At 41.5% G+C, this 24,981-nt stretch overlaps 1 protein-coding gene across 7 annotated transcripts in view; it reads left to right on the top strand.

Moving 5' to 3' along the window:
- The window catches only part of LOC106090811 (CAD protein), a 96,505-nt gene that overhangs the window by 27,580 nt on the left and 43,944 nt on the right, over positions 1 to 24,981 (top strand). For all 7 annotated transcript variants that reach the window (XM_059366647.1, XM_059366649.1, XM_059366646.1 and 4 more), the window contains exons 2-4: positions 1,749 to 2,778; positions 2,852 to 5,850; positions 5,917 to 6,021. In XM_059366647.1, the coding sequence (XP_059222630.1) occupies positions 1,797 to 2,778; positions 2,852 to 5,850; positions 5,917 to 6,021 (4,086 nt within the window). In that variant the 5' untranslated portion in view covers positions 1,749 to 1,796. The remainder of the gene's footprint in view (positions 1 to 1,748; positions 2,779 to 2,851; positions 5,851 to 5,916; positions 6,022 to 24,981) is intronic.

Below are 24,981 nucleotides of genomic sequence, written 5' to 3'. Positions count from 1 at the left end.
ATTTTTGCAGAACAAAATATTGGTTTTTTTGGTAGCCACTGATCTGGGCCAAATTGAAGAAGGACATCGAAGGCGCTAGCACAACTCACTGTCCCAAATTTCGGCGAAATCAGAAAATAAGAGCGCCTTTTATGGGCCCAAAACCTTATATCGAGAGATCGCTCCAAATCTGTACCGATCTGGGCCAATTTGCAGAAGAGTGTCGAAAGGCCTAACACAACCCACTGTCCCAAATCTGGGCGAAATCGGACAATAAATGCGCCTTTTTTTGGGCCCAAAACCTTATATCGAGAGATCGGTCTATATGGCAGCTATATGCAAAGGAAGTGAGATAGACCCATTGATAAGTATACCGATCGACTGTTTTTCGGCCTTGAGACGAAGCCTATCGAAATTGGAAAAAATCGGTTCAGATTTGGATATAGCTCCCATATATATGTTCGTCCGATTTGCAGTAATACTGCAATAAAATGGTCATTTGTTAACCGATTTTCTCGAAATGTCTAGCAAGAAGGATTTTCTTATGACCCCCGACATTACAGGTGAATTTCATTAACATCGGTTCAAATATGGATATAGCTCCCATATATATGTTCGTCCGATTTGCAGTAATAATGCAATAAAATGTTCATTTGTAATCCGATTTGCTCGAAATTTGGCAGGAAGGATTTTCTAAAAACTCTCGACAGTACTGGTGATTTTCATGCATATCGGTTCAGATTTAGATATAGCTCCCATATATATGTTCGTCCGATTTGCAGTAATACAGCAATAAAATGGTCATTTGTAATCCGATTTGCTCGAAATTTGGCAGGAAGGATTTTCTAAAGACTCTCGACAGTACTGGTGATTTTCATGCATATCGGTTCAGATTTAGATATAGCTCTCATATATATATATCGCCCGATTTTCACTTCTAGAGTCACAGCAAGCGCATTTATTCGCCCATCTTGCCAAAAACTTTACAAACGCTTTCCTTGACGAGTGCCACAGTATCTGAGAAGTTTTCTCGAAATCGGTTCAGATTTAGGTATAGCTCCCATATATATGTTGGTCCGATTTTGAGAAATATTGCAAGAAAGTGCTCATTTTTTAACCGCTTCTCTCGAAATTTGGCAGGAAGGATTTTCTTATGACTCCCGACATTACAGGTGAATTTCATTAACATCGGTTCAAATATGGATATAGCTCCCATATATATGTTCGTCCGATTTGAAGTAATAATGCAATAAAATGATCATTTGTAACCCGATTTTCTTGAAATTTGGCAGGAAAAATTTTCTAAAAACTCTCGACAGTACTGGTGTTTTTCATGAATATCGGTTCAGATTTAGATATAGCTCTCATATATATATATCGCCCGATTTTGACTCCTAGAGTCACAGTAAGCACATTTATTCCCCTATCTTTCCAAAAACTTTGCAAACGCTTTCCTCGACGACTGCCACAGTATCTGAGAAGTTTGCTCGAAATCGGTTCAGATTTAGGTATAGCTCCCATATATTGTTCGTCCGATTTTGAGAAATATTGCAAGAAAGTGCTCATTTTTTAACCGATTGTCTCGAAATGTGGCAGGATGGATTTTCTTATGACTCCCGACATTATAGGTGAATTTCATTAAAATCGGTTCAAATTTGGATATAGCTCCCATATATATGTTCGTCCGATTTGCAGTAATAATGCAATAAAATGGTCCAGATTTAGATATAGCCGTCATATAATTTTCTTTCGCTTTTTTTCAATTTCAGTTAATTTTTGCACCACCCCCCTGGCCATAAGCATTGCCATCAATCATCATGTCTCGGCATAATTGCTATTTGATGCTTGAGGACTCGACTGTTTTTCCGGGTCACGCTTTCGGTGCCAAGGCCACTGTTGATGGCGAAGTTGTGTTTCAAACTGGCATGGTTGGTTATCCCGAGTCCATGACAGATCGTTCATATCGTGCCCAGATTTTAGTTCTTACCTATCCCTTGATAGGTAATTATGGTGTACCCGATTTTAAGGAAAAAGATGAGAGTGGTTTGCCCAAACACTTCGAATGGTTGGAGGGTATTTCGGTGGCTGCCTTAGTAGTGGGTGAGGTGTGTGAGCAGCCTTCACATTGGCGGTCCATGCAGACTTTGTCGCAATGGATGCAGTCGCATGGAGTGCCGGGCATTGGTGGCATAGATACTCGTGCCTTGACCAAGAAGATACGTGAAAATGGTTCCATTTTGGGACGCATTGTCTACGAGTGCACCGAGCGCTTCGATGAGCTGACATTTTCTGATCCCAATATAAGAAATTTGGTGGCCGAGTGTTCGGTTAGGAAGCCGTTGGTGTTTAATGAGACAGGCTCGCCACGCATCTGTGCAGTGGATTGTGGCCTCAAATTGAATCAAATCAAATGTTTTGTGAAGCGTGGTGCTCGTGTGGAGCTGGTGCCCTGGAATCATGATTTGGATGAGAGCACATTTGATGGCCTGTTTATTTCGAATGGTCCCGGCGATCCGGTGGTCTGCAAGGACACTGTGGGGCAGATACAAAAGGTCTTGAAGTCGGGCAAGAAGCCCATATTTGGCATATGTCTGGGCCATCAGTTGCTGTCCACGGCCATCGGTTGTAAGACCTATAAAATGAAATACGGCAATCGTGGTCACAATCTGCCTTGTATCCACCATGGCAGCGGGCGCTGTTTTATGACCTCACAAAATCATGGATTTGCTGTGGACACCGATACATTGCCCGTGGAATGGGAGCCTTTGTTCACCAATGCCAATGACAATACCAATGAGGGTAGGTTTTTTTTTTAATGAGAAAATGTAAAACAACTTCAAGGAATTTTCTCCAATTTTGTTTATTTGCCTAGGTATCATCCACAAGCACAAACCCTACTTTTCGGTGCAATTCCATCCCGAGCATACTGCTGGCCCTGAGGATCTGGAATTACTTTTCGATGTCTTCTTGGATGCTATCAAAAAACCTGCCATAGCGGGAAAATCCTTAAGCTTGCGCCAACAGTTGACTCAACGTCTGATGTATTCACCCAAGCCCGAGTCCCTGTTGGAGAAGAGACCTCGAAAAGTTTTGATTTTGGGCTCTGGTGGTCTATCCATAGGCCAGGCGGGCGAATTTGATTATTCTGGTTCTCAGGCCATTAAGGCCATGAAGGAGGAAAAAATACAAACGGTGCTCATCAATCCCAACATAGCCACTGTGCAGACTTCCAAGGGCTTGGCAGATAAGTGCTACTTCTTGCCTTTGACGCCTGAATATGTGGAGCAGGTCATCAAGGCCGAAAGACCCAATGGAGTGCTCTTGACCTTCGGAGGACAAACCGCCTTGAATTGTGGTGTGGAGCTGGAGCGCTCTGGGGTGTTTTCCAAATATAATGTCAAGATTTTGGGCACACCCATCAAATCTATTATTGAGACCGAGGATCGTAAGATTTTTGCCGAGCGCGTCAATGAAATCGGAGAACAGGTGGCTCCCTCGGAAGCGGTCTATTCGGTGGAGGAGGCTTTGAAGGCGGCCCAGCGCATAGGATATCCTGTAATGGCCAGAGCTGCCTTTTCCCTGGGTGGGCTGGGTTCTGGATTTGCCGACAGCGAAGAGGAGCTCGAGATCCTGGCCCGCCAGGCCTTGGCCCATTCCAGCCAATTGATTATTGACAAGTCCCTAAAGGGCTGGAAGGAGGTGGAGTATGAGGTGGTGCGAGATGCCTTTGACAATTGCATAACGGTGTGCAACATGGAGAATCTGGATCCTTTGGGCATTCATACGGGCGAAAGCATTGTGGTGGCTCCCTCACAGACTCTCAACAACAGGGAGTACAATATGCTGCGTTCCACAGCCCTAAAGGTCATACGGCATTTTGGTGTGGTGGGTGAATGCAACATCCAGTATGCCTTGAATCCCCATTCCGAGGAGTACTACATCATTGAAGTGAATGCCCGTCTGTCACGCAGTTCTGCCTTGGCCAGCAAGGCCACTGGATATCCCTTGGCCTATGTGGCTGCCAAGTTGTCGTTGGGTGTGCCCCTGCCCTCCATAAAGAACTCTGTGACGGGAGTGACCACTGCCTGCTTTGAACCCTCGCTGGATTATTGTGTGGTCAAGATACCACGTTGGGATTTGGCCAAGTTTATACGTGTCAGCAAGAACATAGGCAGCTCCATGAAGAGTGTGGGCGAGGTCATGGCCATTGGCCGCAATTTCGAGGAGGCTTTTCAGAAGGCCCTACGTATGGTGGATAATGCAGTGACAGGCTTTGATCCCCATCTGCAGCAGGTAAATGTGGAAGAGCTGAAGGAACCCACCGACAAGAGACCCTTTGTCCTGGCCGCCGCCCTCAAAGCCGACTACTCGGTGGATGAATTGCATTCGCTGACCAAAATCGATCGCTGGTTCCTGAATAAAATGCAGAACATCATTCAGTTCTACAATCAATTGGAGGAATCTGGCAGCACTCTAACCATAGAGCAACTGTGGCAAGCCAAACGTATGGGTTTTTCCGACAAACAATTGGCGGAAGCCATAAAGGTCACCGAATTGGCCATACGCCAGCAGCGCAAAGAGGCCGGCATCGTACCATTTGTCAAGCAAATCGATACTGTGGCCGGGGAGTGGCCAGCAGCCACCAATTACCTCTATCTCACCTATAATGCGTCGGAAAATGACATCGAGTTTCCTGGAGGCTACACCATAGTGGTGGGTTCTGGTGTCTATCGCATTGGCTCCTCGGTGGAATTTGATTGGTGTGCCGTGGGCTGTCTGAGAGAGCTGCGAAATCTTGGCAAGGCTACCATCATGATCAACTACAACCCGGAGACGGTGTCCACCGACTATGATATGTGTGACCGTTTGTATTTCGAGGAGATCAGTTTTGAAGTAGTCATGGACATCTATGAACTGGAGCATTCCGAGGGCATCATCCTCTCTATGGGTGGTCAGCTGCCCAATAATATAGCCATGGACTTACATCGCCAGCAGGCCAAGGTGCTGGGCACCTCTCCCGAATCCATAGATTCGGCAGAGAATCGTTTTAAATTCTCCCGCATGTTGGATCGCAAAGGCATTCTACAGCCTCGCTGGAAAGAGCTAACCAATCATGAAAGTGCCATCAAATTCTGTGAGGAAGTGGGTTATCCCTGTCTTGTCCGGCCTTCCTATGTTCTCTCCGGGGCAGCCATGAATGTGGCCTATTCGGATCAAGATCTGCTGACTTATCTCAGTGCTGCCTCGCTGGTTAGTAAAGAACATCCGGTGGTTATATCAAAATTCCTTACCGAAGCCAAGGAAATCGATGTGGATGCTGTGGCCGCGGATGGTGAAATTTTATGCATGGCCGTTTCGGAGCATGTGGAGAATGCCGGCGTTCACTCGGGCGATGCTACCTTGGTGACACCACCCCAGGATTTGAACGCCGAAACTTTGGAGAATATCAAGAGAATAACCAGTGATCTGGCTGGCCTCTTAGATGTAACGGGTCCATTCAATATGCAGATTATAGCCAAAAATAATGAACTCAAGGTTATTGAGTGTAATGTTCGTGTTTCCCGCTCCTTCCCCTTTGTCTCCAAGACGTTGAACCATGATTTTGTGGCCACTGCCACCAGGGCCATTATGGGCTTGCCAGTGGAGCCGATAGACGTTTTACATGGCGTAGGCAAGGTGGGCGTCAAAGTGCCCCAATTCAGTTTTTCGCGCCTGGCCGGTGCCGATGTGCAGTTGGGTGTAGAAATGGCCTCCACCGGAGAGGTGGCCTGCTTTGGTGATAATCGTTACGAGGCCTATTTGAAGGGTATGATGTCCACTGGGTTCCAGATACCCAAAAAAGCCATACTTTTGTCTATTGGAAGTTTCAAGGTGGGTGCGTGAGGGTTTCTATTGTGGGTTTTTTTCTATTGATTCCACTCTCTCTCTCTCTTGCAGCATAAAATGGAACTTTTACCTTCCATTCGAGATCTGGCTAAGATGGGCTATAAACTGTATGCTTCCATGGGTACGGGAGATTTTTATGTGGAACATGGAGTAAAGGTAAGTAAAGGCTTTCATGTATATAAGCAAAATTACGGCACAATTCTTTTGCAAACAAGAAACCACCAACATGGCTGCTGACCATTTCCTGCAAACGAACTTAGTTGCCACAGCAATTGGTGATAAAGTCAAAAGTAGAAACAAGGTCCTCAAGTCATTTGCCGGCAGAACTTGGGGTGCTGATAAAGAAACCTTGTCTCGACCAAAGAGCGTAAGAAAGATGAGAGCTGGCGTTAGAGGGCAATACGTGATGACGAGTGACAAAATTTAAAGACACAACATGTTTGAATTGCTTACGATATTTCTATTTTCCTTTATTCCAACTTTCGGATGTTGCAACCCTCAATGTGAATCCAATTGGAATACAATAAAAATGTGGTGTCTTTAACGCGAGCTATCTTACGGTATGGGTAAGACAAAGCAGAAACCCTCTCTTCTATTTCTTACGCTCTTTTGTGTCTTTAACGCGAGTTGTTTTACGGTATTGAGAAGACTAAGCAGAAGCTGGCTCATCTAATTCTCACCCACTTTGATCCCGAATTTCGCTCGAATGCCAACTCTTCTCCTTTTTCACCCACCCTCTCTGCTTTGAAGCAGCAACCCACTCTTTGCGTACAACTATGTATGTGTTTGTATTAGTGAATACTCAAAGAGTGACTTTGGAAACGCAGGGTTATTTATTTCAATCGCATATTCACAAAGCTAAACTGAATAAAGCGCATTAAGAAAGTTGAGAATTGTTGAGAGTGAAAAAATCAGTCGTCTACCAGCGGCCAATTCAGAAAGTTCAGCTTTCGTTTCGCGGCTTTCGTTTTCTCTGTCACAAAAACCACGTGGGTTTTGCATTAAAAAACCAGAAGACATCAAAAGTGGGGTCAGTGAATTTTTACTTGCTGTTGTTCTTGTATCTCATTGAGATTTAATAAAAAAAACGTCTAAGAAAGCAAAAATTAATAAAAAAAAGTGAGTTTTAAGCGAACAAAGAATGAATGAATATTGTTGAGCAAGTGTTTCCTTTTGGGCGTAACTGCCCACCATTAATTGGCAACAAATAGATGTAACAAGGTGCACACACACAAGTAAAGCATTTGAGATGCATTTCAATTAACTGAAAAGTCAATAAAATTAATTGCGATGCCATATAAAACATTCACATTAGGCTCCCTTCTATTACTTTTTTGTTGGAGCAAACCAGAGTTTTGTGTTGACGCACGGCCTACGTTCAACATAAATCAAACGCTTGAAGGCTGTATCGAATTTTTGTTTATTTTTGCTAATGTGAACGCATTCCATAATGCATAGTAAGCAGGAACAATAAGTGTACATAGAGAGGCAGCTGTGGTTGATTGAAGTGTCCAGTACACAAAACTTGCTACAATGGACAGGCTACCAAACTTGTGAAGACCCACCACCATAGATCAGCGACGTTCAGCAAAGGCAATAATTCTGCCAACAAACCCTAAAGCTTCTAGACACCGAACAAGGATTATGGAGAGACTGGTTTAAATGGGAGCTATATCAGGTTATAGACCTATTTATACCGTACTAGGCACAGTTGTTAAACCTCATAACAGAACACCGCATGCAAAATTTCAGCCAAATTGGGCAAAAATTGCGGTGGCTAACGGCTCGATAAGTCAAATCGGGAGATCGGTTTATATGGTAGCTATATCAGGTTGTAGAGCCATTAGGACCGTACTTGTCACAGTTGTTGGAAGTCATAACAGAATACCGTTTGCAAAATTTCAGCCAAATCGGACAACAATTGCGGCCTGTAAGGGCTCAAGAAGTCAAATCGGGAGATCGGATTATATGGGAGCTATATCAGGTTATAGACCTATTTAGACCGTACTAGGCACAGTTGTTAAACGTCATAACAGAACACCGCATGCAAAATTTCAGCCAAATCGGACAACAATTGCGGCCTGTAAGGGCTCAAGAAGTCAAATCGGGAGATCGGTTTATATGGGAGCTATATCAGGTTGTAGACCCATTAGGACCGTACTTGTCACAGTTGTTGGAAGTCATAACAGAACACCGCATGCAAAATTTCAGCCAAATCGGACAACAATTGCGGCCTGTAAGGGCTCAAGAAGTCAAATCGGGAGATCGGTTTATATGGGAGCTATATCAGGTTATATACCGATAAGGACCGTACTTGTCACAGTTGTTGGAAGTCATAATAAAACACCATGTGCAAAATTTCAGCCAAATCGGACTACAATTGCGGCTTGTAAGGGCTCAAGAAGTCAAATCGGGAGATCGATTTATATGGGAGCTATATCAGGTTATATACCGATAAGGACCGTACTTGTCACAGTTGTTGAAAGTCATAATAAAACACCATATGCAAAATTTCTGCCAAATCGGACTACAATTGCGGCTTGTAAGGGCTCAAGAAGTCAAATGGGGAGATCGGTTTATATGGGAGCTATATCAGGTTATAGACCTATTTAGACCGTACTAGGCACAGTTGTTAAACGTCATAACAGAACACCGCATGCAAAATTTCAGCCAAATCGGACAACAATTGCGGCCTGTAAGGGCTCAAGAAGTCAAATCGGGAGATCGGTTTATATGGGAGCTATATCAGGTTGTAGACCCATTAGGACCGTACTTGTCACAGTTGTTGGAAGTCATAACAGAACACCGCATGCAAAATTTCAGCCAAATCGGACAACAATTGCGGCCTGTAAGGGCTCAAGAAGTCAAATCGGGAGATCGGTTTATATGGGAGCTATATCAGGTTATATACCGATAAGGACCGTACTTGTCACAGTTGTTGGAAGTCATAATAAAACACCATGTGCAAAATTTCAGCCAAATCGGACTACAATTGCGGCTTGTAAGGGCTCAAGAAGTCAAATCGGGAGATCGGTTTATATGGGAGCTATATCAGGTTATATACCGATAAGGACCGTACTTGTCACAGTTGTTGAAAGTCATAATAAAACACCATATGCAAAATTTCTGCCAAATCGGACTACAATTGCGGCTTGTAAGGGCTCAAGAAGTCAAATGGGGAGATCGGTTTATATGGGAGCTATATCAGGTTATAGACCTATTTAGACCGTACTAGGCACAGTTGTTAAACGTCATAACAGAACACCGCATGCAAAATTTCAGCCAAATTGGGCAAAAATTGCGGTGGCTAACGGCTCGATAAGTCAAATCGGGAGATCGGTTTATATGGTAGCTATATCAGGTTGTAGACCCATTAGGACCGTACTTGGCACAGTTGTTGGAAGTCATAACAGAATACTGTTTGCAAAATTTCAGCCAAATTGGACAACAATTGCGGCCTGTAAGGGCTCAAGAAGTCAAATCGGGAGATCGGTTTATATGGGAGCTATATCAGGTTATACACCGATAAGGACCGTACTTGTCACAGTTGTTGGAAGTCATAATAAAACACCATGTGCAAAATTTCAGCCAAATCGGACAACAATTGCGGCCTGTAAGGGCTCAAGAAGTCAAATCGGTAGATTGGTTTATATGGGAGCTATGTCAGGTTATATACCGATAAGGACCGTACTTGTCACAGTTGTTGGAAGTCATAATAAAACACCATGTGCAAAATTTCAGCCAAATCGGACTACAATTGCGGCTTGTAAGGGCTCAAGAAGTCAAATCGGGAGATCGGTTTATATGGGAGCTATATCAGGTTATACAGGGTGGCTGATGAAAGCCGCTACCAAAAAAAAATGTAATAACTTTTTTTCTATTTAATAATAATAATTTAATAATTAATTTAATTAATTAATTAATTAATTTAATTAATAATAATTTAATAATTAATTTAATAATTTAATTTAACATGAATAAAAGAAAAATGTATTCCATACACCGAAAAAAAAATGTAGCAATATTCATCATTGTAGCAATATTCATCAGCCACCCTGTATACCGATAAGGACCGTACTTGTCACAGTTGTTGGAAGTCATAATAAAACACCAATTGCGGCTTGTAAGGGCTCAAGAAGTCAAATCGGTAGATTGGTTTTTATGGGAGCTATATCAGGATATATACTGATAAGGACCGTACTTGTCACAGTTGTTGGACGTCATAATAAAACACCATATGCAAAATTTCAGCCAAATCGGACTACAATTGCGGCTTGTAAGGACTCAAGAAGTCAAATCGGGAGATCGGTTTATATGGGAGCTATATCAGGTTATATACCGATAAGGACCGTACTTGTCACAGTTGTTGGAAGTCATAATAAAACACCATGTGCAAAATTTCAGCCAAATCGGACTACAATTGCGGCTTGTAAGGGCTCAAGAAGTCAAATCGGGAGATCGGTTTATATGGGAGCTACATCAGGTTATATACCGATAAGGACCGTATTTGGCAGATTTGTTAAATGTCAAAACAGAAAACTACACGCAAAATTTAAGCCAAATCGGACAAAAATTGTATCGTATTCTACTCGCAAATACCTTTCATTTGAATCCCATATTGCCATGGTCGGTAAATATGACCGATTTAGGGGTGTTTTTTGGGGGGTTGGGGTGGTCCCCCTAACACTTGATCCGACAATTGGATATCAGATATGTTTTCTTACCCTAAATACCTATCATTTGAGTCCCATATTGTCGTGATTGGTCTAAATATATGTTTGGTAGGTTTTGGGGGTGGGGCAGCCCCCCTAGGTACCCCATCCGAAATTTGGATACCAAATTTTTATTTTTAGGGTACTATAAAAATTTCGCTTAAATCGCACCACCCATCACCGAGATCTGGCGTTTCTGAACATTAGGGTAAGGGGGAGGTTAGATATAGCTACCATATAGATCGATCTCCCGATAAAGGGTCTGAAGACCATAAAAGCTTTATTTATTACCCGATTTCGCTGAAATCTTAAACAGTGGGTTATTTTAAGCCTCCGTACATCCAAAGATCCAACCCGTGCGAAGATATAACTACGGGCAGGATGTATGTCTCGTTTGTGACCAGGGAGCACACGGCACACGTCATCTTTTTAACTGCCCAGCTAGACCCAGATACCTCTGGGCGCACCACAACAGAACCAAGCAGACGAAAGATAGAACACAACACACTGCTACAACAAAAAAAAAAAAAAAAAAAAACGGAATGACGATATAAATATGCCCCCATCCTATGATGTGGGGTATAAAAAAAAAAAACATTATTTCAGCGTATCAAAAATTTTTTGACGTTTTATCTTATCAACTAACTTTAGTATAGTAGGTTAGATTAGTATGTAGGTTAGGTTTAGTATGTAGGTTAGATTCATATAAAAATTGTATAGAAAAAATGGTTAAAATGAACTGGATGTCACACTTCATAAGTGTATTCATGTGTCCTGTTTTCGGTTAATGGAAAAGTTGGTTTCTGAAAAACATCAAAGTCGTCCTTCTTCTGAAATATTTGGCGGCGGCGGCGGCGGCGTTTGTGGTGCTTCATATCAGTTGCGACAACCCACCACCATGGCCAAAAGGGCCATGCGAATGTACATGCCATATTCCGCTTGACGGAAGTAAGCTGCTCTAGGATCCGAATCGAAATCTTTGCTTATCTCAAAGACACGAGGCAAAGGATGCATGACTATGGTGCGGCGACTGGCGCGTGTCATTAGTTTCGGTGTGACTATGAATTTGCCGCAGCACTGAAAATAGAAGGAATAAAATGAAAATATAGTTGTTGTTACAAAAAAAAAGCTTCAAAAATATTTAAAAGACCATAGTAGAAGTCATTGTGTAAAATTTGAGCCAAATCTAGTAAGAATTGCTCACTTTAGGACTGAAGAAGTAAAATAGGGAGATGGGTTTATAGGGGAGCCGTATTAGGCTATAATCCGATTCCTGCCATATTCGACACGTATGTTAAAGGTCATGAGAGAAGCCGTTGTAGAAAATTTCAGCCAAATCGGATAATACTTGCGCCTTTTAGAGGGTCAAGAAGTCAAGATCCCAGATCAGTTTATATGGCAGCTATATCAGGTTATGGACAGATTACAACCATACTCAGCACAGCTGTTGGAAGTCATGACAAAACACCTCACGCAAAATTTCAGCCAAATCGGATAGGTATTGCGCATTCTAGACGCTCAAAAAGTCAAGACCCCAGATCGATTTATATGGCAGCTATATCAGGTTATGAACCGATTTGAACTATTCTTAACACAGTTGTTGGAAGCCATAACAAAACACGTCGTGCAAAATTTCAGCCAAATCGGATAGGAATTGCGCATTCTAGACGCTCAAAAAGTCAAGACCCCAGATCGGTTTATATGGCAGCTATATCAGGTTATGGACAGATTACAACCATACTCAGCACAGCTGTTGGAAGTCATAACAAAGCATGTCGTGCGAAATTTCTGCCAAATCGGATAAGAATTGTGCCCTCTAGCGGCTCAAGAAGTCAAGACCCCAGATCGATTTATATGGCAGCTATATCAGGTTATGAACCGATTTGAACTATTCGTAACACAGTTGTTGGAAGTCATGATAAAACACCTCATGCAAAATTTCAGCCAAATCGGATAAGAATTGTGCCCTTTAGCGGCTCAAGAAATCAAGATCCCAGATCGGTTTATAAGGCAGCTATATCAGGTTATGAACCGATTTGAACTATTCGTAACACAGTTGTTGGAAGTCATAATAAAACACCTCATGCAAAGTTTCAGCCAAATCGGATAAGAATTGTGCCCTTGAGCGGCTCAAGAAATCAAGATCCCAGATCGGTTTATAAGGCAGCTATATCGAAACGTGGACCCATATAGCCCATTTTTTAACCCAACCGACCTACACTAATAAGAAGTATTTGAACAAAATTTCAAGCGCCGAGCTTTACTCCTTCGAAAGTTAGTGTGCTTTCGGCAGACAGACGGACGGATGGACAGACGGACATATCTAGTTCGACTTAAAATGTCATGACGATCAAGAATATATATACTTTATGGGGTCTTAGACGACTATTTCGAGGAGTTACAAACAGAATGACGAAATTAGTATACCCCCATCCTATGGTGGAGGGTATAAAAATCAATTTGTATTTGTTTGTGTGTTCCTTATAGACTCAAAAACGGCTACACCAATTTCCATAAAATTTTCACTGATTGTGCATAATGATCCCATGGTTAAAATAGGGTACTACATTTTTTGATATCTGAAGGGGGTGCGGACCCTCCCCCTTAACCTAATTTTCAGAAACGCCAGTTCTCGGTGTTGGGTGGTGCGATTTAAGCGAAATTTTGTGTGCTCTCTTATAATACCCTAAAAATTAAAATTTGGATAGGGTACCAAATTTCGGATAGGGTACCTAGGGGGGCCGCCCCACCCCAAAACCAACCAAATATATATTTAGACCAATCACGACAATATGGGACTCAAATGAAAGGTATTTAGGATTAGCAAACGTATCTGATATCCAATTGTCGGATTAAATGTTAGGGGGACCACCCCAACCCCCAAAACACCCCTAAATCGGACATATTTACCGACCAAGGCAATATGGGACTCAAATGAAAGGTATTTGCGAATCTGATATCCAAATGTGGGGGCCCTCCCCTTCCCCAAAACACTCCCAAACAGGACTTATTTACTGACCATGGCAATATGGGGCCCAAATAAAAGGTATTTAAGTGTAGAATACGAATCCGATATCCAAATGTGGCACCAAGTGTATGAGGGGCCTCCCCTTCCAAAAACAATCCCCAAAGAGGACAAATTTATTACAATAGCAATATGGGGCTCAAATAAAAGGCTTTTGGAAGAAAAGCACGAACCTGATATCAATATTCGGGAAAAAGTGTGTATGGGGCCACCTCACCACCCCAACGAATATGGAAATATGGGGCTCAAATTAAAGGTATTTGGGAGTAGACCACGTATCTGATATCTACATAAGGGACCAACTGTCTAGGGGACGTCCCACCACCATTACAACCCCCAAATAGGACGTATTTGCTCACCAAGACAATTTGAGCCTTAAAGAGAGTGGAACTAAGTATTAATAGTTTTTAGGGCCAATATCCCAAATCGGACATATTTAAATGAGATTAGAAATAATAAATGATATATAGATATATGAGAATAGAGAACGTTGCTGATATATTTTCCGGGCTTAGTGTTTGGGGGACCACCCCAAACCCCAAAACACCCCTAAATCGGGCATATTTACCGACCATGTCAATGTGGAGCTTCAATGAAAGGTATTGGGGGGTAGAGCAGGAATTGATACCAACTTTCGGGACCAATTTTCTGGGGATCTACCCCTTTCTCAAAATTCCCCACAAACAGCAATTTTTTACTGACCATAGGAATATGGGGCTCAAATAAAGGTATTTGGGAGTAGAATACGAATTTGGTATTCAAATGTAGGACCAGGTATTTAGGGCATCACCCCTTCCCCAAAATACCCCCCAAGGGGTAAAAATTTTTCAACCATGCCAATATGTGGCTCAAATGAAAGGTATTTGAGATTTTTGGGGCCATGTGTTTGGGGGACGTCTCATCGTGCAAACTCCCCTTAAACCAAAAGCAAAATGGGGTTTAAGTAAATGGTATTTGAGAGAAGAGCACGATGCTGATAGTTTTTTCAGGGCCAAGTGTCTGAGGGACTACCTCAGCCCCGAAAATACCCCTAATCAGACATCATGAGAATATAGGGCTGAAATAAAGTATTTTAAGAATGGAGTACATTTTCCAAACTAAAATTCGCAGACCAATAAAGATCATATGGAATTCAGATAAAAGCACTTATATTGTTAAACTGTTAGTCATGCGATATGCATATACTTCTTAGCAATTTTACTTGAGGCTCTTTAATTGTTGAAAATACCTATTCAAAGCATAATTTTTTCCCATAGCCCGGTTCAACTAGTTTATAAATAAAATTCGACTCAACGATTGTTTTGCAGCAATTGTTATCAGTAAGAAACAATTTTGCTTTTTTTAAATTTAACTCCAGGTTATATCATGGTCAGTTTAATATGTATTTTAACTGTATTTCCTTAAATATGACGGTTGTTCTTGTTATTGTGGTCACAAGCTATGTGTTCATGGTTGTGCTAAACGCAACAGGTATGTATGTACATAGCGGTCTGTCATGTAAATCACACACACACACACACACTCACACTCATATCAACGTGCGTGTCTGCAGCAAAGAGCGTATGAAAGATAAGAGCTGGCGTTAGAGGGCAATACGTGATGACGAGTGACAAAATTTAAAGACACAACATATTTGAATTGCTTACGATATTTCGTTTTTCCTTTATTGCAACTTTCGGTTGCAAAGAAACAAAGCAAAATACGAAAAAATGTTCGAACGAATGCCCGAATCAAAACATAATAACCCGAAAATGTTGCAGCCCTCAATGTGAATCCAATTGGAATACAATAAAAATGTTGTGTCTTTAACGCGAGTTTTTTTACGGTACGGGGAAGACAAAGCAGAAACCCTCTATTGTATTATCTTACGCTCTTTGGTCTCGACCACGTACAAAACAATTGGCTGGTCTGTGATAAGTTATGCAGCGCCAGTGTGGACTCGTCGGCTATGTGGCACTCAGTGGGATAATACACAGTTCTGTCAGAATGCCGCTCTTCGAAATGCCACGGGCTCTCTGCTCAGCACAAATTGTTACTGGAAGTCGTTCGCGTTCTTTGTTTCTCAGCTGAAGAGAGCGAGAGAGTTCGTGAGAGCGAGAGTTTTTGAGAGCTGAGAGCTTGCAAATTTCTACTGGAGGTATTTCTCCAAATAAAAATTGGCAGCCTCGAACAGCTGTTATATGAAAACCAGCTGTTAAATGCGAATAAATAGCCCAAGAGAGCAAAGGTTATGCTTATTTTGCTGCAAATTTTACTGCCAATTTTTTATTGGAAAATTACACGAGTAGACCTAAGTCGGGATCACGCCAAGTTACTAATAGTGGTGGCTTACGTAACCCCACCACAGCTGGTGAGTAAATGACATCTTAGGCGATGGACTAGCGGGTAAAGACAAGCAATGACTAATCATAGCAACGGAAAGCGGGTGTTGCATATAACAACGTCTGCGGAAGCACTCTGTGGAAGTAACGCGATGCACGAATTGACAGGGTCATACTGATTCCTCATAAGCACTCGATTCGATCATCGCACAGTGGGATGATTTTTATTACAAAAATCCCCAAACTACTCTTTCGGGCAAAGATGGTTTCAAAATCGGCATTTTTTAGTAAATTTGCATTTTTTGCATGGTCTTAGGGGACATATGTATGAAGTAAAACAAGTTAAAGCGCATAAAGTTCGGCCACGCCGCACTTTTGATATCCAATGTGGATATTGGTGATCCACTCCCAAATAACTTTCATTTGAGTCTTATATTGCTATGGTCGGTGAATAAGACCGGGGTATATTTAGGGGTAAGGTGGACCACCATACATCAGATTCGTTCTCTAGTCTCAAATACCTTTAATTTGAGCCTCATAATGTCAATATTGTTTTGTTGTTGTAGTAGTGTGTTATACACTGAGGCGGCAGCCCTTGCCCACGTAGAACTCCATCGGGTCAATTCGGTGCGTATAACCGGCTGCCATGGGTTTGTATATCCATTTAGCGCGCTTTGGAGGTGGCGCCTACCGCCTACTGAATTATTATAAACAAACTAAATTTTAAAATGCCCCACCCATCTCCGAGATCTGAAATTTTTGAAAATAAGGTAAGGGGGGAGTCCGCCCATTATTGTTTGTATGTTAGATCTACTTCATTCTTTTGATTTTTGCCCCTAAAGTGGAAAGTGGATATCAGATTGAAACTCTACTTCCAAAAATCACATATGAGCTAAATATTGGTATAGTCGGTATATAAAGAGTGATTTGTTAAGAGCTTGATAACTTTTTTTTAAAAAAAACCCATAAAATTTGCAAAATCTCATCGGTTCTTTATTTGAAACGTTAGATTGGTCCATAACATTTACTTTTTGAAGATAATTTCATTTAAATGTTGACCGCGGCTGCGTCTTAGGTGGTCCATTCGGAAAGTCCAATTTTGGACAACTTTTTCGAGCATTTCAGCCGGAATAGCCCGAATTTCTTCGGAAATGTTGTCTTCCAAAGCTGGAATAGTTGCTGGCTTATTTCTGTAGACTTTAGACTTGACGTAGCCCCACAAAAAATAGTCTAAAGGCGTCAAATCGCATGATCTTGGTGGCCAACTTACCGGTCCATTTCTTGAGATGAATTGTTCTCCGAAGTTTTCCCTCAAAATGGCCATAGAATCGCGAGCTGTGTGGCATGTAGCGCCATCTTGTTGAAACCACATGTCAACCAAGTTCAGTTCTTCCATTTTTGGCAACAAAAAGTTTGTTAGCATCGAACGATAGCGATCGCCATTCACCGTAACGTTGCGTCCAACAGCATCTTTGAAAAAATACGGTCCAATGATTCCACCAGCGTACAAACCACACCAAACAGTGCATTTTTCGGGATGCATGGGCAGTTCTTGAACGGCTTCTGGTTGCTCTTCACTCCAAATGCGGCAATTTTGCTTATTTACGTAGCCATTCAACCAGAAATGAGCCTCATCGCTGAACAAAATTTGTCGATAAAAAAGCGGATTTTCTGCCAACTTTTCTAGGGCCCATTCACTGAAAATTCGACGTTGTGGCAGATCGTTCGGCTTCAGTTCTTGCACGAGCTGTATTTTATACGGTTTTACACCAAGATCTTTGCGTAAAATCTTCCATGTGGTCGAATAACACAAACCCAATTGCTGCGAACGGCGACGAATCGACATTTCACGGTCTTCAGCAACACTCTCAGAAACAGACGCAATATTCTCTTCTGTACGCACTGTACGCATTCGTGTGGTTGGTTTAATGTCCAATAAAGTAAACTGAGTGCGAAACTTGGTCACAATCGCATTAATTGTTTGCTCACTTGGTCGATTATGTAGACCATAAATCGGACGTAAAGCGCGAAACACATTTCGAACCGGACACTGATTTTGGTAATAAAATTCAATGATTTGCAAGCGTTGCTCGTTAGTAAGTCTATTCATGATGAAATGTCAAAGCATACTGAGCATCTTTCTCTTTGACACCATGTCTGAAATCCCACGTGATCTGTCAAATACTAATGCATGAAAATCCTAACCTCAAAAAAACCACCCTTTATGTGTGCTTTAGGTGAGACGTCCCTGAAACACTTGACCATAAAACATATATCAGATTTTAGCCCCTTATTGTAATAATCCACAAATATGTCCTCTTTAAGGGGTATCTAGGCATTGTGCTCTACTCTCAAATTTCTTTTAATTGAGTGCCAATAGCAATTGGTTTAGGGGGAGTTTATGGGGTGAGACGACCCACCCCCCCCCCCCACCCAAACACTTGGCCTCAAAATTGGATACCAAATTCGTTTTCTGCTATCAAATACCTATTATTTATTGCCATAATATGCAAATATGGCTGGTTTGAAGGAAGTTTAGGGAGCGTGCTATGACACAATTTTTTTTGGGCCTATAATGCCAAGCATTTTGAAGGTGGCTATCAAGAACACTTTGGGCGAAATTTGTATACTCTTTGTATACTTTTGGGGCTGGGGGACCCCCCCGAACATTTTTGGACGAAATTTGTATATCAAGTTCGTACACTACTTTTAAATACCTTTCATTTGATACCCATATTGTCCAAATCGGGAACCATGTCCGTCCGGGTGGGTATTACGATGGGGCATCCCCCTATGTTATTTGATCCCAAAATTTTATACCAAAAAAAAAATTATCGTTTTTTTGGGGTACCGTAAGATGGCATAAAAAATTTCGCTTAAATCGGTGCACTCATCTAAGAGATCTGGCGTCCGCCCCCTTCGGATATCAAAAAATGTAGTAGATTTTGACGAAAGGTATTTTACATATATACCCGAGGTGGTGGGTATCCAAAGTTCGGCCCGGCCGAACTTAACGCCTTTTTACTTGTCTCTCTTTGCCTTACTTTCATCAACGATCTGTTGGGTCAGACATTGAATCCGATCTACTTATTTGTGGATGACTGTAGTCTTTGTCATTCGTACTCATTCGACCATAGGCCGATTCTTCGAGAGATTGAGGACAAGAGGCGGATAATGGATGATGATACACTCTGCCAGGATTTGCTGACCATTTCTGAGTGCGGTCGAATGAAAGACTCAGTGCTGCTTGTTGTCACACAATCGATTCGCTGACCCATTACTATCATCTTTGTCCATTAAAGGTATAGATGTTGAGCAATCGAAGCTCTTGATGGTCTGGGCATGAAAATACAAAGTGATGTCCGTTGGGCTAAACAAAATGTATTGGAAGTGTCGAAAGAAGTATTCAAGTGTTTGGGCTTCCTCAAACGGTGTAAGGTCTGATCCGTCTGATCTTCTTCACATCTACACTACTTTCATAAGGCCGAAAATGGTATACAACTCACATGTATGGGCTGGCGCTTCAAAATCATCCCTGTAGCTATTGGACTGTGTACAGAGGAGAGCAATGGCGTTGATTGGGGACTGTAGGGTATCCAACTCTATGGCCTCACTTGAACATCGTCGCAATGTGGGTGGTTTGGCGCTGTTCTATCGGTACTTCAATGGTGTGTGTGTTCTAGATTAGTATTCTCCCATCCTATGGTGGTGGGTATAATTTTAGCAAGTTTTTTCAATAAAGACTAATCAATGAAGGAGGTTATTGAGGAAATCCTTTGGGCGATAAGAAGTTTCGACTCCTTTCAGTATATGGGTATGCCTCTAGCGACATGTAAGCTAAGTTTTCAGGATCAGGTCCGAAGGACAATGGATTATAGATGGTCACAAAAACGGGGACTGTGAGCATTCCAAAACAATGTGGCCTAATCTAGATTTGAGGAAGTCTACCGCTCTACTGTCACTGACAAGAATAGAATTCTCCGTCATTGTGTGCATCATGTCAGGTCACTGTCTATTCGGAAAACATGCTGACAGACTGAAGGTGGCCAGCAACGACTTTTGCACAAGCTGTGAGGACATCGAAGAGAAGAAGACTATAGAATACCTTTTGTGTGTTTGACCCGCACTGACAGTCAGAAGGAGTTCCACTTTAGGTTCTCACTTCTTTGAGAATCTGTCTGATTTAGCAGATGTGAACATTCGCAAGTTGTTGGGGTTTTTAAAGGGCTTTGTATGGTTCAACGGTAGAAACTAGAAGGCATCTTCTTTCTTCTGTTCCTGTGGTATCACAATGGACGAAAACGTCTAAGTGAGTCCGATGGCAGACTGGCACCTAAACCTAACCTAATCAATGAAGACTTTTTCGCATTTTTTTATTTTCAAACTGTATAACTCTTGTATCCACCAGACCACAACACCATATAGCAATATAGGTGTGACAAGCGCAGTATATACCCAGTGAATGTTTAATTCCCCAGCTTTTGCCAATGGCTCTCTTGAAGATGTATAGGGCAGAATGTTGGATTTGAAGTTCAATTTCCTGTCCAGCAAAACACCCAGGTATCTCTACTCCCCGAGGAGACAGGTGCCACTGTGGGCAACTTTTTTCTCCTGTTGAAAATAACTAATTCAGCATTGAACGGATTTTTGCCTAGACTACTTTCGGTAGACCACTTCGATATTGGACATAGAGCTTCCCGAAGTATATCTCTTAGAGTGGTGGGAAACTTTTCCCCTCACCGCAATTGCCTCGTCATTAGCATACGCGACCACTTTCACACCTTTATCTTCCAGAGACAATAATATACTATTAATGGCTATATTCCAAAGTAGAGGAGACAGTACACCTCTGCTGTTCCATCTTTTTAGATCCACAGATCTCAAGCCTGCGATAATGCATCTTTTGGTAAGAAAGTTATAAAGAAAATTACTTGCGGTAGAATTGATGCCTAGAAACTTCAACTTCTTCATGATTGACACCTTCAATGTCAAGAAATGCTACCATTGTATATTCCTTGACAGCGAGAGTATCCTCTATGTAGCCGACTAGGTCGTGAAGGGCTGTTTCAGTGAATTTGCCTTTACTATTGGGTTGCCCAAAAAGTAATTGCGGATTTTTTAAAAGAAAGTAAATGCATTTGGAAGGAGTGATGCCCTAAATACATGGTCCTAAATTTGGATATCAAATTCGTATTCCCGTATTCTCAAATACCTTTATTTGAGCCCCATATTGCGATGATCAGTAAAAAATTGCTGTTTGTGGGGTATTTTGGGAAAGGGGTAGACCCCCAGAAAATTGGTGCGAAAAGTGGATATCAATTCTTGCTCTAACCCCAATACCTTTCATTTAAGTTCCACATTGACATGGTCGGTAAATATGCCCGATTTAGGGATGTTTTGGGAATTGGGGTGGTCCAATATATTCAAGCTGCTGCCACGACAGGCGATCTCTAGGGATCTTTGCCTCAAGACTAATAGGAGGAAAATCTTTCGCCTTCGTGTGGTAAGGTTTTCCTGGCACATGGTGATGGCTTTCCAAAATTTGGCCCGGCCAAATTTTGACTTTTTACTTCTTGTTCATCATGTTTTGTTAATCAAATTAAGTTCTTAGAAATCACACCATCAATAATAGAAAAGATAGTTAAAGCAGCAGAATAGTCGCGACATGCGATATTCGTCAAATGATAAACAATTCCAATGGCTGGCGTTACTTTTGATAACATTCAATCGTTTGGTATCAAAGGGCGTAGTGTTACCGAGTACATACCATTGTCTGCTGATGAAAAGTTCCCGTTTAAAGATACTGTGGATCTAACTCGAAGGAAACCATTCGAAAATGACTCATGTCAATATTAGTGTTTTTTATACCCTCCACCATAGGATGGGGGTATACTATTGGGTTGCCCAAAAAGTAATTGCGGATTTTTCATATAGTCGGCGTTGACAAATTTTTTCACAACTTGTGACTCGGTAATTGCATTCTTTCTTCTGTCAGTTATCAGTTCATTCTAAGTTCAATCTAAATAAGTTTTATTAAAAATGCATTTACTTTCTTTTAAAAAAATCCGCAATTACTTTTTGGGCAACCCAATAATTTCGTCATTCTGTTTGTAACACCTTGAAATATGCGTCTGAGACCCCATAAAATATATATATTCTTGATCGTCATGACATTTTAAGTCGGTCTAGCCATGTCCGCACGTCTGTCCGCCCGTCTGTTCGTCCGTCTGTCTGTCGAGCCAGCCGCTTGAAATTTTCCACACATACCTCTTATTGGGTCGGTTGGGATCGTACGACGTATTTCGTTATGACTTTCAACAACTGTGCAAAGTATGGTTGAAATCCGTCCATAACCTGATATAGCTGCCATATAAACCGATCTTGAATCTTGACTTCTTGAACCCCCAGAAAGCGCAATTCCTATCTGATTTGGCTGAAATTTTGCACGACGTATTTCCTTATGACTTTCAACAACTGTGCAAAGTATGATTCAAATCGGTCCATAGCCTGATATAGCTGCCATATAAACCGATCTTGAATCTTGACTTCTTGAGCCACTTGAGGACTCAATTCTTATCCGACTGTACCAAGTATGGGTGAAATCGGTGCATAACCTGATATAGCTGTCATATAAACCGATCTTGGATCTTGACTTCTTGAGTCAATAGAGCGCACAGTTCTCATCCGATTTGGCTGAAATTTTGCATGAAGTGCAAATCGGTACATAATCTGTTATAGCTGCCATATAAACCGATCTGGAATTTTGACTTCTTGAGCCTCTAGAGCGCCCAATTCTCATCCGATTTGGCAGAAATTGTGTACAACTACTCCTCTCATGACCTTCAGCGTACGTGTCTAATATGGTCTGAGTCGATCAATAGCTTGATACAGCTCCCATATAAAACTATCTCCCGATTTTGATTCTTGAGCCCCTACAAGGTGCAATTCTTATCCGAATGAACTGAAATATTACACAATGACTTCTACGATGTTCAGCATTCATTTATGGTCCGAATCGGACTAAAATTTGATATACATAGCTTCAATAACAATTCTTATTCAATATTCTTTGTTTGCCTAAAAAGAGATATCGCGGATAGAACTCGACAAATACGATCCTTGGTGGAGGGTATATAAGATTCGGCCCGGCCGAACTTGGCACGCTCCTACTTGTTTAATAGTTTTTTTTTATACCCACCACCATTTTGTCATTCCGTTTGCAATACATCGAAATATCAATTTCCGACCCTACAAAGTATATATATATTTCGGATCGTCGTAGAATTCTAAGACTATTTAACGATGTCCGTGTGGTTGTCCGTCCATCCGTCTGTCCGTCCGTCTGATGTTATCATTCTGCAGCCTTCAAAAATTGAGATATTTAACTGTAGTTTGGCACAGATACCACTTTTTGATGCACGCTGGTTAAGTTCTTGAACGGTCCAAATCGGACTATATTTAGATATAGCTGCCATAAAGACCGATCTCCCGATAAAGGGTCTAATGCCCATAAATGCTTTATTTTTTATTCGATTTCGCTGAAATTTGAAACAGTGAGTAGCTTAAGGCTTCCCGACATCTGACCCAAATATGGATCAAATCGGAAAATTTTTAGATATAGCTGTCATATATACCGATCTGCCGATAAAGGGTCTGAAGCCCAAAAAAGCTTTATTTATTACCCAATTTCGCTGAAATTTGATACAGTTGGTTAGTTTAAGCCTCCCAACAACAGACCCAAATTTTATTCAGATCGGACTATATTTAGATAGAGCTGCCATATAGACCGATCTGGGTCTGAAGCCCATAAAAGCTGTATTTAATACCCAATTTCGCTGAAATTTGAAACAGTGGGTTAATTTAAGCCTCCCGACATCTGACCTAAATATGGTTCAGATCAGACTGTATTGAGATATAGCCATCATATAGACCGATCTGCCGATAAAGGGTCTGAAGCCCAAAAAAGCTTTATTTATTACCCAATTTCGCTGAAATTTGATACAGTTGGTTAGTTTAAGCCTCCCAACAACAGACCCAAATTTTATTCAGATCGGACTATATTTAGATAGAGCTGCCATATAGACCGATCTGGGTCTGAAGCCCATAAAAGCTGTATTTAATACCCAATTTCGCTGAAATTTGAAACAGTGGGTTAATTTAAGCCTCCCGACATCTGACCTAAATATGGTTCAGATCAGACTGTATTGAGATATAGCCATCATATAGACCGATCTCCCGATAAAGGGTCTGAAGCTCATAAAAGCTTTATTTATTACCCAATTTCGCTGAAATTTGATACAGTTGGTTAGTTTAAGCCTCCCAACATCTGACCCAAATTTTATTCAGATCGGACTATATTGAGATAGAGCTGCCATATAGACCGATCTGGGTCTGAAGCCCATAAAAGCTTTATTTAATACCCAATTTCGCTGAAATTTGAAACAGTGGGTTAATTTAAGCCTCCCGACATCTGACCTAAATATGGTTCAGATCGGACTATATTAAGATATAGCCATCATATAAACCGATCTCCCGATAAAGGGTCTGAAGCCCATAAAAGCTTTATTTAATACCCGATTTCGCTGAAATTTGAAACAGTGGGTTAATTTAAGCCTCCCGACATCTGACCTATATATGGTTCAGATCAGACTGTATTGAGATATAGCCATCATATAGACCGATCTCCCGACAAAGGGTCTGAAGCCCATAAAAGCTTTATTTATTGTCAGATTTTGCTGAAATTTGAAACGGTGAGTTGTTTTGAGCCTCCCGATATCCGAGCTTAATATGGTTCAGATCGGAATATATCTAGATATAGCTGCCATATAGACCGATCTCCCGATTAAGGGTCTGAAGCCCATAAAAGCTTTATTTTTTAACCGATTTTGCTGAAATTTGAAACGGTGAGTAGTTTTAGGCCTACTAACATAGGACCCAAATATGGTTCAGATCGGACTATATTTAGATATAGTCATCATATAAACCGATCTCCCGATAAAGGGTCTGAAGCCCATAAAAGCTTTATTTAATACCCAATTTCGCTGAAATTTGAAACCGT

Source organism: Stomoxys calcitrans, chromosome 4 (assembly GCF_963082655.1).
Source record: "Stomoxys calcitrans chromosome 4, idStoCalc2.1, whole genome shotgun sequence".
Taxonomy (NCBI): domain Eukaryota; kingdom Metazoa; phylum Arthropoda; class Insecta; order Diptera; family Muscidae; genus Stomoxys; species Stomoxys calcitrans.
The sequence above is the reverse complement of the archived record's forward strand: the minus strand, read 5'-3'. Positions and strand labels throughout refer to the sequence as shown.